Consider the following 15752-nt stretch of genomic DNA (forward strand, 5'->3'; position numbering starts at 1 on the left):
AGACCTTGGCTAGATTGCATTGTTTGAGATATGTCAATCATAGATGAAATCATACCATTGAAGAAGAAGAGGAGGAGGAGGAGGAGGAGGAGGAGGAGGAGGAGGAGGAGGAGGAGTTTGGATTTGATATCCCGCCTTTCACTCCCTTTAAGGAGTCTCAAAGCGGCTAACATTCTCCTTTCCCTTCCTCCCCAACAACAAACATTCTGTGAGGTGAGTGAGGCTGAGAGACTTCAGAGAAGTGTGACTGGCCCAAGGTCACCCAGCAGCTGCATGTGGAGGAGCAGCGAAGCGAACCCGGTTCCCCAGATTACAAGACTACTGCTCTTAACCACTACACCACACTGGCTCTTGAAGTCACCTCCTAGTATTATTTCACCTTTAGCATGGCTTTTTATTACATTATTTGTAGATTTATGGGAGGGGGGTTGGTTATTTATTGGTGCTTAAATGCATATTGAATGATATTTATATTTATATTTATATTTATATTTATATTTATATTTATATTTATATTTATATTTATATTTATATTTATATTTATATTTATATTTATATTTATATTTATATTTATATTTATATTGAAGCAGTTGTACATTTAGAATTATGTCCCTTTATTCCTATCATTTTGCTCAGTTTATTTGTTAGAATAGTTATATTAACATCAGCAAAACTTGTTGTTTCATGAGATGGCAAATGTGGGGTGTGCCTGACTTGAAGCCCATTCTTACTTGTGGGATTTTGTAGATGCCCAACATGCCTGCAATGTGCATGGAGATGTCGGATTCACCCCGTTCAAGAACAGCCAGTAATGTTTTCTGCCTTCCACAGGTGTAGTTTGGGATATTGATTCTCCCACCAGCAAGCAGATCTGTCAGAGCATCAGAAGTTGTTCTTTCATCAAAATGGGTCTCATAGATGCTGTAGCCCAGGGTGGTGTTGGGTAGGATTCTGGGGTTATGATTGACATCCTGAACTGCCAGCAACAAGCTAAGAATTTGCCATCCCCTTTTATTTGCATAACTGCAGAAAGAAAACGCCACATAGTCATGTTCGATTTAGTGAATTTAAAAGTCACATTCTTTTTTGTATAAATCAAAGCAAATAGGAAAGGAGCCTAGTAAGTAGGGCATAGTCCACAGTATCTTTGCAGGATAGAATGGAGAAAAAACCGTTATAATCTATAATACTAAACTGCAAACAAACATCATGTCTAATTGGGTAAATGTCCTCCCTGCTGCCTTATTTTACTCCTAATTTTGAAGAGGCTTAATTATGAGCAACATAAATACTGTGGCACCTCCGGTCGAGGACGGGATCCGTTCCGGAGCTCTGGTCAGATCCCGAGGTTTCTGCAACTGGAGGGACTGTGTCTGCGCATGCGCACGTGTTGGTAGAACGCTTCTGTGCGTGCGCGCGTGGCAAAAACCCAGAAATATACTTCCGGGTTTGCCGCTTCTGTATCCCGAAGTTTACGTAAGCAAAGGGATACGTAAGTGGAGGTGTGACTGTACCAGAACTACTGAGGGAGATGGAGCTCCTTCAACTGCGCATGAAATGGCCAATCCAAAAATGAAGGGGGGGAGGCTGGAACATATTTGAATCCCACAGCCCTAAAATAGCTTATGGAGATTCTTAAACTGATGCAGCAAGATTTGGTTGTAATAAAACACAATACTACGTGAGCTTGTTCCCCGCCTCCATTGCATCTGCAGAAAACAGCAGCAGGTGACACTTTTAGGTGGGTTGCAATGTAATGGAACCACCTCTACCACTGGGGCCTTGTGAGGACCTCAAGATCTCCTGCAATGATTTCACAAAGTTTTTTTGCAGATTTCATTTTGTTAACTACAGAAAACGTGCAACAGCCACACCCCCAAAGACCTCCAGGATCCCATAGATCTCCAGCAGAGACCAACCCTAGCTTCAGTCACTTTCATCTCAGAGGGGCTGATCCAGGTGCATCCGGGGAACTGAAGTGAAGCAGAAACACATCAATACATTACTCACGCATTAACCCTGTTAAAGGGGGTGCTGTTGAAGGTGAAGGGTAAACGATCTCCAATGAATCTTGAAGATACAATTCCACCAATGAGATGGTTTCCTGGCCTGTAAAAATTCACAGCATAATTGACATCCCTGATCAGATTCAGTGAGCATTTTGCCTTCTGCTGCATCCCGTAGGTCACAAGAGGGAGCAACAAGAGCAGTGTTACCATTCTGAATCCCCCGGCTACACTTCCTTTCTGATTGTTCCTCTCAACTCCACAGCCAGCTAATCAGAAGAAGCCTAAACTCTTGCAAAGATGTGTCCAGCTCTAGCTTCAGAGACAAAGAGGACATGATATAACGGAGTGCTAGAGCACTTGTTTGCACCCAAAAGTGCCAGGTTCAACCTCACCCAACTGTTCTAGGTAGGGCTGAGGATGTCCTCTACTTGGAGAGCTGCCACCAGTCAGTAGATAGTACTAAGCTAGAAGGCAGCTTCCTATGTTCTGATTAAGCTACACAAGGACTTATCCCCTACACCCTTTCACCTGACGTATACCTTGACTGCAAGGACTCTGTGGCATACAAGATATTTTATATATCTAACTTCTCAGGCACGGTGGAGTAAATAACCTCCTGCTGCTCTTGATCATGATGTTTGTGTTATTGTTCCCAAAGGCAGCATTCGAAGGGTGTGCAAGGGGGATAATAATAGATCACTGTGGTTCTGATAATAGTAAGGGGAAGAAAGGTCTCCTCTGGGAGCAGGTGCAGAGCAGGAGAAAAACATGTTGACTCAAGAGACTGACAAGGTACAAATCGGGAGAAAGTTGAGTTTAGCTGAACATGATTGACATCAGAAGAGCCCTAAAACTGTATCAGGTGAAGGGCCCATAAAGTCCAGCATCCTCTTCTCAAAATGGACAGCCAGTTGCCCCAGTGGGAAGGCCACTAGCAGGGGGGTCAGTGCAGCAGCCCTTTCCCTACATGTGATGCCCAACAAGTGGCACTCAGAGTCTTCCTGCCTCAAAAAGTGGAGGGGGGTCATATTCATAAGGGCTAGTAGCTGTTTATAGCCTTATCCACCTCCATGATGTGGCCTAAATATCTATTTAAAAAAATAAATAAATTCATGTACCACTTTCTTGTACAAAAAACCCCCACAAGAATAATGATAAATTTATTGGGAAAAGACAAGATAAAAAAGATCTATTTGGAAATCCAAAATATAATTAAGTAAAAAGTTAAGCCAAAGATAAATAACATGTCAACTTCTACACATCTAAACAGTCTTCTCTCAATAAAAAATGTTTTCCCAGGCACCAAAAAGAATACAGTGAAGGTGTCAAAAGGCAGAATGTGGCAAAGTGTAGGTGCTTCCACAGGAAGGGATCAATTTCCACCTGTCCAGAATGAGTATTGTGTAGCACCAGCAGTGCTTTTTTCTGGGGGTATTCAAGGGTGCAAAGTACTCCCCCCCCAAAAAAAAAAATGTTAAAGGCATGGTATGAAGTAACAACCTCATGGTGAGTACCAGCACCTTCTTTTCTTTTTTTTTTTAAAAAGCCCTGGGCACCAACAATTGTGCCAGTTTTTCAAACCAAAGCAGATGAGTGAATATATAGGGGAGAAGACAATTCAACTCTTCCCAAGGTGTTAGGAGCGTCCGTAAAACCTTGAGCTTGGCTCAGTAACAAAGGAGCCACCACTGAAGATCTCAGAGCAGAGTTGTAATCGGCTGATGAAGTCCCAATCCAGCCCAATGACAATCTCTGCATGGATGTGGTCTTCCAACGCCAGGCCAGGGGCACCCCCTCCCACTGCCGAGTGTTGGCCTAAGAGTGATTTCAGTGGATGGAGTGGAAGTGACGGTGTCTTGTGCCAAAGTGAAGCATTGGGACAGACACAAGAAGAGGTCATGTCAGCCTGCTTCTCATTTCTACCTAGGGCGCAGTTCTTCTTTTAAATGCTCACTCTTAAACCAAGATTTTTCATTTCTCCAAGTGTTTTGAACGTTTACCATTCTAGAACAGGGGGCCCTAACATGGTGTCCTCCAGATTTTGTTTGATTATCGCTCCCAGCAGCCATCTGGAAACCTATTGAATCAACCAGCTTCCAAAGACTGACCATCCAAAGAGGTCTCCTGCCTCTGCCAAGTGTAAAAGGTGCCGTTACCCTTAATCTCAACAGGAAGTGATGTGAACTTGCCCATGGAAGCAAAGGCTCTGAAAAGAGTCAATATGGAGGCCAAATGGCTGAAGTATTGGGAGATATTAGAACAGGAAGGAGACAAAATGAATTCGCAGAGTTTTGAGAAATTAAAAGATAAAGTGCGAGATTGGCTTCACTATTATCAAATAAGAGAGGCCTATAATTTGGATAAGAAATTGGGCTTCCAGGTGGAAAAATCGAAACTGGAGACAGAACTGTTAGAACCTAAGACTAAGATTCTTTCAAGAATGTATAACTTGTTGTTGAAATGGAACACTCAGGATGAAACGGTTAAATCAGCAATGATTAAATGGGCACAGGACATAGGTCATAACATTTTGTTTCCTGACTGGGAAAAGTTGTGGACCACCGGTATGCAATTTACGGCATGTAATGCCCTAAGAGAGAATATTATGAAAATGATTTATAGGTGGTACATGACCCCAGTCAAGCTTGCTAAAATTTATCACCTGCCTGATAACAAATGTTGGAAATGTAAAGAAACTGAGGGTACATTCTTTCACCTTTGGTGGACGTGCCTGAAGATTAAGGCTTTCTGGGAGATGATATATAATGAACTGAAAAAGGTATTTAAATATACCTTCCTTAAGAAACCAGAGGCCTTTCTCTTGGGCATAGTCGGCCAATTGGTATTAAAGAAAGATAGAACGTTTTTTATGTATGCGACAACAGCAGCAAGAATACTCATCGCAAAGTACTGGAAGACACAAGATTTGCCCACCTTGGAAGAGTGGCAGATGCAAGTAATAGACTATATGGAATTAGCAGAAATGACCGGCAGAATCCGAGACCTGAGAGAAGAATCGGTGGAAGAGGACTGGAAGAAGTTTAAAGACTATCTGCAGAAACACTGCAAAGTTTATGAATGCTAAAACGATGTTGGCCATGAAAATAATATGGCATTAGTGATACTGTGTGAAAAAACATGCAAAAATGTAATAGAAAAAAGGTGAATGACAAAAGTTTTATTATATCAAAGGTAAATATTATGTTAAGGGTATTTAAACATAAGGAGGAAAGGTTGGAGATATAATAGAGTGATTTTAATAATTAGAAATGATTTCTGAAAGAGGGTTAGAATTTGCTGTATTTGATTGGGCAAAGAGGAACACAAAAAAGGGAGGCGTGAGGAAGTCAGAAAAAAAGTTATTCAAGTATGAATTGAAAAGCTGGAGTTTTTATTTCTTTTTTATTATTGTTAATTTTACTTTTTCTGTATGTTGTCCTTTTTTTGGCTCTGTTGTATCTGTATAAAAAACTTAATAAATATATATATATTTTTAAAAAGTCCCAGATGCTGCAACAAAAAAAAAAAAAAGGAAGTGATGTGAACTTGACAATGGACTGATGTCAATGTCCCTCACTTTTAGTTCACCCTCTTCCTTCCCATTTGAGGGGGGAAAGGTCCAGAGTGTGTCCTGTCACATGCATTGGGACGGTGACATGTTGGGACAGCCCCATGGTCATTGTGGAAGCCATGAAGTCCTCAGCCACTCCAGAAGCAGTTGCCTCAGCATGGATGCTAAAGTCAAGAACTTCCGATTCTTCAGCTGTTTGCTACATAAAAACAATTATCACTTCGTCCATTTCACAATAAAACCCCACAAAGCCACTTTCTATAAACAAATTATCTTCAAACCTCAAATCCAGATGTCATTGTTTCATTTTGTTTTTCACGCAAAAATTCTATGAGAAGGTTTCCGGTCTTCAACAAATCTTAACAATGGCTTTTCTCTTACTGAATGTGTCACTTTTGCCATCTCAGCTAAACCCATTAGCTTTAACAGCCATTGTTGGGAATGATGTGTCCTTGCATCTTTGTTCATGTAAAAGTCTTGCAGCTGTGATCACACATTGTAACAAAGAGGAAGACAAATTCTAGATACCCCCCAAAGGGACACAGAGATGGGATCTCTTTAGACCCAGCAACTCCCTCTCCCTGACCCTCAGGTCTGCCCTGATGCTGCACTGAATACCCAGGTGGGCACAGCTGGTTTACACCAACTCCAGTCCGCTCACTCATCCACTCAGGTCTCTGTGATATAGATACAATCAGCCTCCTCATCCACAATCAAACCATAAAAGCAACAACAAAAACCCACACAAATTAAAATCAGTTAATCCTTAAACAAGATCCCAATTCAAAATTCTGTTTAGCAGCCTCAGTTTTTGTAGCTAGAGTCAGTCAGGACCCGTCCCTCCTCAGGCCATGTGGAAAAAGGCCTCTAAGGCAGGGAGCAGGTCTTCTGGGACTCAAAGCTGTGAGATAGTTGAGGAAAAGAAAGGGCAGGGAAAGAAAGTGCATCATTTTTGTGACCATAAGATGTATATAATTTCTCATTTAAAAATTGAATTTATTTGTGATCCCATCAGATTTTGTTATCCTCATTGGTCATTAATTGTTGGACCAAATTATCATATTGGGTTTAAAATAAAATAAAATAAAATAAAATAAAATAAAATAAAATAAAATAAAATAAAATAAAATAAAATAAAATAATAAAATAATAAAATAATAAAATAATAAAATAAAATAAATCTAGCTGCTAAGGCCTGTAAGGCAGGGAGCAGGTCTTCCAAGACTTAGAGCCATGAGACAGTTGAGGAATAGAAAGGGCAGAGTGACTAAAGTGAGAAGGCAGTGATGCTGAAAGGTAAAATATAGACTGAGCTAAGTGAATGAGGTGTCATACTGAGAGGAAAATGGCAGTTTTAAACAACTGAACTCCTGAACTCCCTAGAGAAACACAAAAATTCAGCATCACCTGTTGAAAGTGATTAACAATGCTTTTAATGCAGACCAAAGGAAAGATGGTTCAATAGTGTTCTCGAAGCTACCTGCATGAGTTTGACCAAACTGCGGGAGGCAGTGGAAGACAGGAGTGTCTGGCGTGCTCTGGTCCATGGGGTCACGAAGAGTCGGACAAGACTAAATGACTAAACAACAACAAAAAGAAAACTGGTTTATCTCTCTCACTCTCTCTGTTTATTTTTTTGCCATCAGGTACTCCTTCGTGTTCAGTTCGGGCTTCAGTATAATAATGTAGCACTTGGGCATGAAGATGAAGACCAGGAGCCCAGCACTGGAGACCAAGATGGAGAAGACCTGAACGGCTACCATGTATTTCCCCCTGGTGCTCAGGTAGGTGGGCACAAAGGACACCCAAACACTGCAGAAGACCAGCATGCTGAAGGTGATCAGCTTGGCTTCATTGAAGGCACCAGGCAGATTCCTGGCTAGGAAAGCCACCGTGAAGCAGATGGCAGCCAGGAAGCCCATGTAGCTGAGGGCAGCGTAAAACATAGCGACAGAGCCTTCATTGCATTGCAAGATGATCTCGCCAGGTTGGGAGCTCATGTCAGAGTCTGGGAATGGGGGAGAAAGTCCCAGCCAGATGGTGCAGATGACAACTTGGACAGTAGAACAAGAAATGACAATGGAGTTGGCCAGACTTTTCCCCAGCCATTTCCTCACCCTGTTCCCTGGCTTGGTGGCCAAGAAGGCCAACACCACAGTGATGGTTTTTGCCAAGACAGAAGAGACGGCAGATGAGAAGACAATGCTGAAGACCGTTTGTCGGAGAAGACAGTTGACTTTCCTTGGCTGGCCGATGAAAAGGAAAGAGGACAAAAAGCAGAGCAGGAGGGAGAAGAGGAGGATGTAGGAGAGGTCTCTGTTGTTGGCTTTGACTAGGGGAGTTTCATTGTATTTCATGAATATTCCCAAAACAAAGCCTGTGGTTGAAGATAAGAGTAGGGCAACGGAAACCAGGAGGATCCCCAAATAATCTTCATAGGACAAGAAGTTGATTGCTTTGGGGACACATTGATCGCGGTCCTTGTTTGGATGCTGATCTTCTGGACATCTGATGCATTCATTGGCATCTGCACAGAGTTAAAAGAGACTTCAGTATGCTAACATTAGGCATACACCTACAGCAGTCTGGATGCTGTTACAATTGTGCAAAATTGTTGGCCGGCTCCCTCGGCCAATAAAGCAAGATGAGCGCTGCAACCCCAGAATCTGTTAGGTATTCAAGGAAGATAGAGTCCTTTTGATGTTGCCCAGCCTGGCTGCCACTGCTATAACAGACTCAGCTTACTGGCTGTCCACCATTTCGGTTCTCACCAGCTGCCAAGCTGCCAGGAAACAGCAAGAGCTATTTACATCAGATGTCTCACAGTGTGAGAAAGGAAGTGTGAGTCAGTTCTCAGACTGTCTTCAGCGTAACCGGGGTGGAGTTACGTTCATCCCTTCCGCTTCTGGACTGAAGCAGTGTTGAGTCGTAGTACTCACAAGCTGGGCTGTTTGAGACAGCCAGCCATGCGTGTTGTTTTGTATGCAGTTTAATAAAGTAGATGAAATCTACGAACTTTTCCTTCTGATGTTTTGTGCAAAAGGGAATTAGTGTGCTTTTCTCATAAGAGCGAAGTTGCTTAATTATCGGTCTCTCTGGACTGAAGGAGGATTCCTGAACGGCAGCCAGAGGATGATCACCGGACTAATCTGTTATGATATGGATGCAATGCAGCTGCAAAGTGCTAGCTTGAAAAATAAACATGATGGGAATGTTGGGACTGCCCGTGGGAAACAGAGGGACAGTCAATTCACAGTGCGAAGCACCGGAATTAGCTCAGAGTGTAATATGAGCTCTTCCGTTTGTTCCTGTCCAGGAAGTGTTTGCTACTAGACTGCTGGAGTTTGAAGAGAGCAGTCATGTTTTTTGTAATGCTGCAAAGACAGAAATAAAGGCATGTAAATATGTTTCTGTCTATCTCTTTCCCCTGCCCGGGGGGGGGGGCAGGAAAGAGGGGTGTGTTCTTCTCACGCTGAGAAGGATCGCCTATCAAGACCTCGCCTGGATCTTGCTGGGGAATGCAGCCAGGGAGGTCAACAGGGAATCATGCCGGGTGCCTGGGAGAGTTGCCAGTTTCTCCTGATAAAGGCTTGATTTCCGACATAATCGTCCTGGAGTGCTTCGGGATGCTGGCAGTGGTCCCGGGCAGGTGATAATCCAACAGTAACTTCCACCGGTCGCAGAGCTGCCTGAATGGTGGTGACTGGTGCAGCAGCAGCCTGGCACCTTCCTGCAGCTGTGCTGCCACAGAATGAGGAGGAAGCGCTTCCACCAGGGCTGGTAGTAGGGTGGGCCCACAGCCATGGGGGCAGGAGAAAAGGTGTGCCCTCACCACACACTTGCTATAGAAGCCAAGACTGGGGGCGGGGCTGAAGTGCAAGTACTGTGTACCAGTGAGTACCACTAGAAAAAAGTTTGCTATTTCTAAGGAAGTAGTTAATTTTTATGTCTTATACATACAATTAAGATTCTTGCTTGCCTATATTATAGTTGATATGAAAGTAATTTAGATGGCTATTTTCAAACCACTATTGTGATATGCCTGAGTCAATGCATTGTCTTCCATTTTTCAGTTTGAAGTTTTTGGTATACCAATCTTATTTCATTTCTCCATTGACCCCGGATCTGGTCTTTGCTTATTAACTTTTTTTAAAAAATGATTTTTTCTGAATTAAATATTTCTCTTTTGGGGTAACCGTTTTCCATTTTTCAGATATTTTTTGTATCAATATTGCACAATTATAGGTTTCTGCTGCATCCCAGCTTACTGGCCAGGTTACCTCTAGAGTAATATTTTGGCTCATTTCTAACTCTTTCAATTGGCAAGACGTAGTTGTCCAAACATAATAATTTGTCATATCGAGTTTCTGCAAGTTGTATCTTTAGCAATATTGGGGCATAATCAGCATAAGTCATTGGGTGGATTTCAGTTTTAGTCATCTTTGCTACTGGGCATGAAGCAATGAGAGAAAATCTCTATGGAAATATGAATTGTAGACATGAGAATAGAAAGTGAGATCTTTATCATTAGGATAGTAGATTCTCCAAATATCTATCAAGTTATTTTCTTCCATTATTCTATTAAAGGTATTGGCTAGATTGTCTTGCTTGAGATCTGTCAACCATAGATGAAATCATACCATTGAAGTCACCTCCAAGTATTATTCCACCTTTAGCATGGCTTTTTATTACATTATTTGTAGATGGGGGGGGGGGATCGGTTATTTATTGATGCGTTAATGCACATTGAAGAATATCTATATTGAAGCAGTTGTACATTTAGCATTACGTTCCTTTCTTACTATCATTTTGCTCAGTTTATTTAATAAAATAGTTATAGTATCCTCAGCATAATTTGTTGTTTTGTGAGATGACAAATGTCAGGTGTGCCCATTCTTACTTGTGGGATTTTGTAGATGGCCAACATGCCTGCAATGTGCATGGAGATGTCAGATTCACCCCGTTCAAGAACAGCCAGTAACGTTTTCTGCCTTCCACAGGTGTAGTTTGGGATATTGATTTTCCCACCAGCAAGCAGATCTGTCAGAGCATCAGAAGTGGTTCTTCCATCAAAATGGGTCTCATAGATGCTGTAGCCCAGGGTGGTGTTGGGTAGGATTCTGGGGTTATGACTGACATCCTGAATGGCCAGCAAGAAGCTTAGAATTTGCCATGCCCTCTTATTCACAGAGCTGCAAAAAGAATTATGCCACATAGTCGTGTTCGATTCAGTGAAATTGAAAGTCACATTCTTTTTTTCCCTTTTCTTTTGTAAATCAAACCCAATGGTAAAGGAGCCCAGTAAGCAGAAAACAGTGGGGCGATGCCCATGGTATCTTTGCAGGAGAGGAGAATGGAGAAAAAACCAGGACACAAACCAGCCCCCTGAACCCAGCACCAGCTCCAGCGGCAGAGACTCCAACTGTATTTTATTCTCTTAACTGCCCTGAGATTTTAGGATGAATGGCAGCATATAAGTTTAATAAATAAATACAGAAAAACTTACGCCTAAGATTGAGGAGGACGGTTTCACATATGACATCACACGCATGACATCACATGACATCGCATGACATTTTGGGAGGAGCCAGGGAATGGAGCCAAACACAGTTGCTGATGGCTCCTCATTTCTGAGACTCGACACTTCCGGTCTTAGATGGCTCCATGAGCAGTTACTCTCTTCTCCTCTCCCTGCTAAATATCTTATGGATTTGTAAAATACTTCTAGTATACTAAACTCTTAAAAATACATCTCTATGAAGCTTGGGCTGGGTGTTCATCAGTATGCAAATCAGTATGCAAATGTTCATCAGTATGCAAATGTTCATCAGTATGCAAATTATTCTCAGCTCTACCTCTCATTTAAATTGGAACCAATGAAAGCAGTGAAAGTCCTGTGTGCGTGTCTGGTGGTGGTTGGAGGATGGATGACGGCTAACAGATTGAGTTACAGATAGGTAGCCGTGTTGGTCTGCCACGGCTTTCTAATTTCAGAAATAGACTGGAAAGAGAAGCTGCTGAATTGCAACTTATTACCAAACTTAACCCCTTCATGGATCACTGCCTTGCCGTGGCGAAGGGGCTTGAAGAACTCAGAGAAGCTATGAACTATGCCGAGCAGGGCACCCAAGATGAACAGGTCATAGTGGAGAGTTTTGACCAAACGTGATCCACCTGGAGGAGGAACCGGCAAGCCACTCCAGTATCCCTGCCAAGAAAACTCCATGGACAAAGACAACAGGCATATAAAAGTTATGACGCTGGAAGATGAGCCCCTCAGGTCGGAAGGCGTCCAACATGCTACTGGGGAAGAGCGGAGGGCAAGTACAAGTAGATCCAGAGCTGATGAAGCGGCTGGGCCAAAGCCGAAAGGACGCTCAGTTGCGGATATGCCTGGAAGCGAAAGGAAAGTCCAATGCTGTAAAGAAAAATATTGCATAGGAACCTGGAATGTAAGAACCATGAACATGGGTAAGTTGGAGGTGGTCAAAAATGAGATGGCAAGAATAAATATTGACATCCTGGGCATCAGTGAACTAAAATGGACGGGAATGGGTGAATTCAGTTCGGATGACCATCATATCTACTACTGTGGGCAAGAAACCCGTAAAAGAAATGGAGTGGCCCTCATAGTCAACAAAAGAGTGGCAAAAGCTGTACTGGGATGCAATCTCAAAAATGATAGAATGATCTCGACCTAACAGAAGCAGAAGACATCAAGAAGAGGTGGCAAGAATACACAGAGGAATTATACCAGAAAGAAATGGATGTCTCATATACCCCAGGTAGTGTGGTTGCTGACCTTGAGCCAGACATCCTGGAGAGTGAAGTCAAATGGGCCTTAGAAAGCACTGCAAATAACAAGGCCAGTGGAAGTGATGGTATTCCAGCTGAACTATTTAAAATTTTAAAAGATGATGCTGTTAAGGTGCTACACTCAATATGCCAGCAAGTCTGGAAAACTCAGCAGTGGCCAGAAGATTGGAGAAGATCAGTCTACAGCCCAATCCCAAAGAAGGGCAGTGCCAAAGAATGCTCCAACTATCGCACAATTGCACTAATTTCTCACGCTAGCAAGGTTATGCTTAAAATTCTACAAGGAAGGATCAAGCAGTATGTGGACCGAGAACTCCCAGAAGTGCAAGCTGGATTTAGAAGAGGCAGAGGAACCAGAGACCAAATTGCAAACATGCGCTGGATAATGGAGAAAGCTAGAGAGTTCCAGAAAGACATTTACTTCTGCTTCATTGACTATGCAAAAGCCTTTGACTGTGTCGACCATGGCAAACTATGGCAAGTTCTTAAAGAAATGGGAGTGCCTGATCACCTCATCTGTCTCCTGAGAAATCTCTATGTGGGACAAGAAGCTACAGTTAGAACTGGATATGGAACAACTGATTGGTTCAAAATTGGGAAAGGAGTACGACAAGGCTGCATTTTGTCTCCCTGCTTATTTAACTTATATGCAGATTTCATCATGCGAAAGGTTGGGCTAGATGAATCCCTAGCCGGAGTTAAGATTGCCGGAAGAAATATCAACAACCTCAGATATGCAGATGACACAACCTTGATGGCAGAAAGTGAGGAGGAATTAAAGAACCTTTTATTGAGGGTGAAAGAGGAGAGTGCAAAATATGGTCTGAAGCTCAACATCAAAAAACGAAGATCATGGCTACTGGTCCCATCACCTCCTGGCAAGTAGAAGGGGAAGAAATGGAGGCAGTGAGAGATTTTACTTTCTTGGGCTCCATGATCACTGCAGATGGTGACAGCAGCCACGAAATTAAAAGACGCCTGCTTCTTGGGAGAAGGGCAATGACAGGCCTAGACAGCATCTTGAGAAGTAGAGACATCACCTTGCCAACAAAGGTCCGTATAGTTAAAGCTATGGTTTTCCCAGTAGTGATGTATGGAAGTGAGAGCTGGACCATAAAGAAGGCTGATTGCCGAAGAATTGATGCTTTTGAATTATGGTGCTGGAGGAGACTCTTGAGAGTCCCATGGACTGCAAGAAGATCAAACCTCTCCATTCTGAAGGAAATCAGCCCTGAGTGCTCACTGGAAGGACAGATCCTGAAGCTGAGGCTCCAGTACTTTGGCCACCTCATGAGAAGAGAAGACTCCCTGGAGAAGACCCTGATGTTGGGGAAGATGGAGGGCACAAGGAGAAGGGGGCGACAGAGGATGAGATGGTTGGATAGTGTTTTCGAGGTTACCAGCATGAGTCTGACCAAGCTGCGGGGTGCAGTGGAGGACAGGAGTGCCTGGCGTTCTCTGGTCCATGGGGTCACGAAGAGTCGGACACGACTAAACGACTAAACAACAACACAAAACTTAAAACCTTGGAGAGACCTGGTCTGAACAAAGACATTGGATTCTTATCTCATTATACATGACAAAGCCATTTTTCACCTTCTCACCCCTTGCTTTTTCCTGTAAGACCTATTGCAGTCGTTAAGAGTTGTCAACAGGCTCATCACAGCTATCTGCCAATCACCCATTCCCACCACCCTTCTGAGTAATACCCCTCCCCACCTTCTCACTATATAGAAGGGTCTGGTGGCTTCTGTTTCAGTGTATCTGAAGAAGTGTGCATGCACACGAAAGCTCATACCTAGAACTAACTTAGTTGGTCTTTAAGGTGCTACTGGAAGAAATTTTTTTATTTTGTTTTAACAGATTGAGGTTGAATCCTGAGAAGGCAGAAGAACTGTTTTGGGGGGACAGGGGCTGGGCAGGTGTGGGTCTTGATCCTGAATGGGGTAACTGTGTCCCTGAAGGACCAGGTGTGCAGCCTGGGAGACTCAACAGCCTTCACGGGCTTAGAATCCTCCACTCCACAGGCTCAGAGAAGATTTGGGAAGCCCTGCTCCACTTTGTCCAGTGGTTAGTAGCTACCACTGTATGTAAGGTCTTCTCCAGGCATTATATATCTCACAAACATTGCTTCCCATAAAAGGGTTGGCATGTTTGGAATCAAAGCATGAGAGGAGCACCTGCCTAAGCATAGTAGGGAGTTACAGTTTTCAGTTGCATAGATTGCTTTGTGCCTGGGGGAAATAACTGTGCATTGAACATTGTGTTCCCCATCTATCATTGCACCCAGCTATAAAGGACAAGCCTGCCTTTCAACATTCACTTTTCTGAGTGAGAGAAGCAATCTCCCGTTCATCTCCAGGTGAGGGTAGTGGCTCAGTCCTGGGGCCAGAAGATTTTATTGGGTTGAGAGTGGGAGAACTCCACAGTTTTCATGCCAAGAAATACTCCAAGGTTCCATGAGACACAATGAAAGAATGAATTTCATTTGCTAAGTACAGAAAACCTGCAACGGGCACACCCCATAGACCTCCAGGACCCCAAAGATCCCCAAGAGAGACCCACCCTAACTTTAGTCATTTTCATCTCAGAGGGGCTGACCCACGTGCATCAAGTGCATTGAGTGTAGAAGAAACGCATCAATATATTACTCACGCATCAACAAAGTTAAAAGGGGTTTTGGAGAAGGTGAAGGGCAAACGATTTCCAATGAATTTTGAAGATACGATTCCACTAATGAGATGGTTTCCTGGCCTGTAATAATTCACAGCATAATTGATATCCCTGATCAGGTTCAGTGAGCATTTTGCCTTCTGCTGCATCCCGCAGGTTACAAGAGGGAGCAACAAGAGCAGTGCTATCATTCTGAATCCACCGGCTACACTTCCCTTCTGACTGTTTCTCTCAATTTCATAACCAGCTAATCAGAAGAAGCCTAAACTCTTGCAAAGACATGTCCAGCTCTGGCTACAGAGACAAAGAGGACATGATATAACGGAGTGCTAGAGCACTTGTTTGCACCCAAAAGTGCCAGGTTCAACCTCAGCCAATTGTTCCAGGGAGGGCTGAGGATGTCCTCTACTTGGAGAGCTGCCACCAGTCAGTAGATAGTACTAAGCTAGAAGGCAGCCTCCTATGTTCGGATTAAGCTACACAAGGACTTATCCCCTACACCCTTTCACCTGACGTATATCTTGACTGCAAGGCCTCTGTGGCACACAAGATATTTCATATATCAAACTTTTCAGGCATGGTGGAGTAAATAACCTCCTGCTGCTTTTGATTTTGATGTTTGGGTTATTGTTCCCAAAGGCAGCATTCGAAGGGTGTTCATGGGGGATAAGAAAAGATCACTG

At 43.1% G+C, this 15752-nt stretch overlaps 1 protein-coding gene across 1 annotated transcript in view; it reads right to left on the reverse strand.

The window, feature by feature from the left end:
* The window catches only part of LOC307211000 (vomeronasal type-2 receptor 26-like), a gene marked incomplete at both ends in the record, with an annotated part of 49669 nt that extends 34409 nt beyond the window's left edge, over window positions 1-15260 (reverse strand). Inside the window, one exon of the mRNA XM_079967195.1 lies at window positions 15052-15260. Coding sequence (XP_079823321.1) covers window positions 15052-15260 — 209 coding nt within the window. The remainder of the gene's footprint in view (window positions 1-15051) is intronic.
* Between the last annotated feature and the right edge of the window lie 492 nt (window positions 15261-15752).

Source organism: Podarcis cretensis (assembly GCF_951804945.1).
Source record: "Podarcis cretensis genome assembly, chromosome: 2".
Lineage (NCBI taxonomy): Eukaryota > Metazoa > Chordata > Lepidosauria > Squamata > Lacertidae > Podarcis > Podarcis cretensis.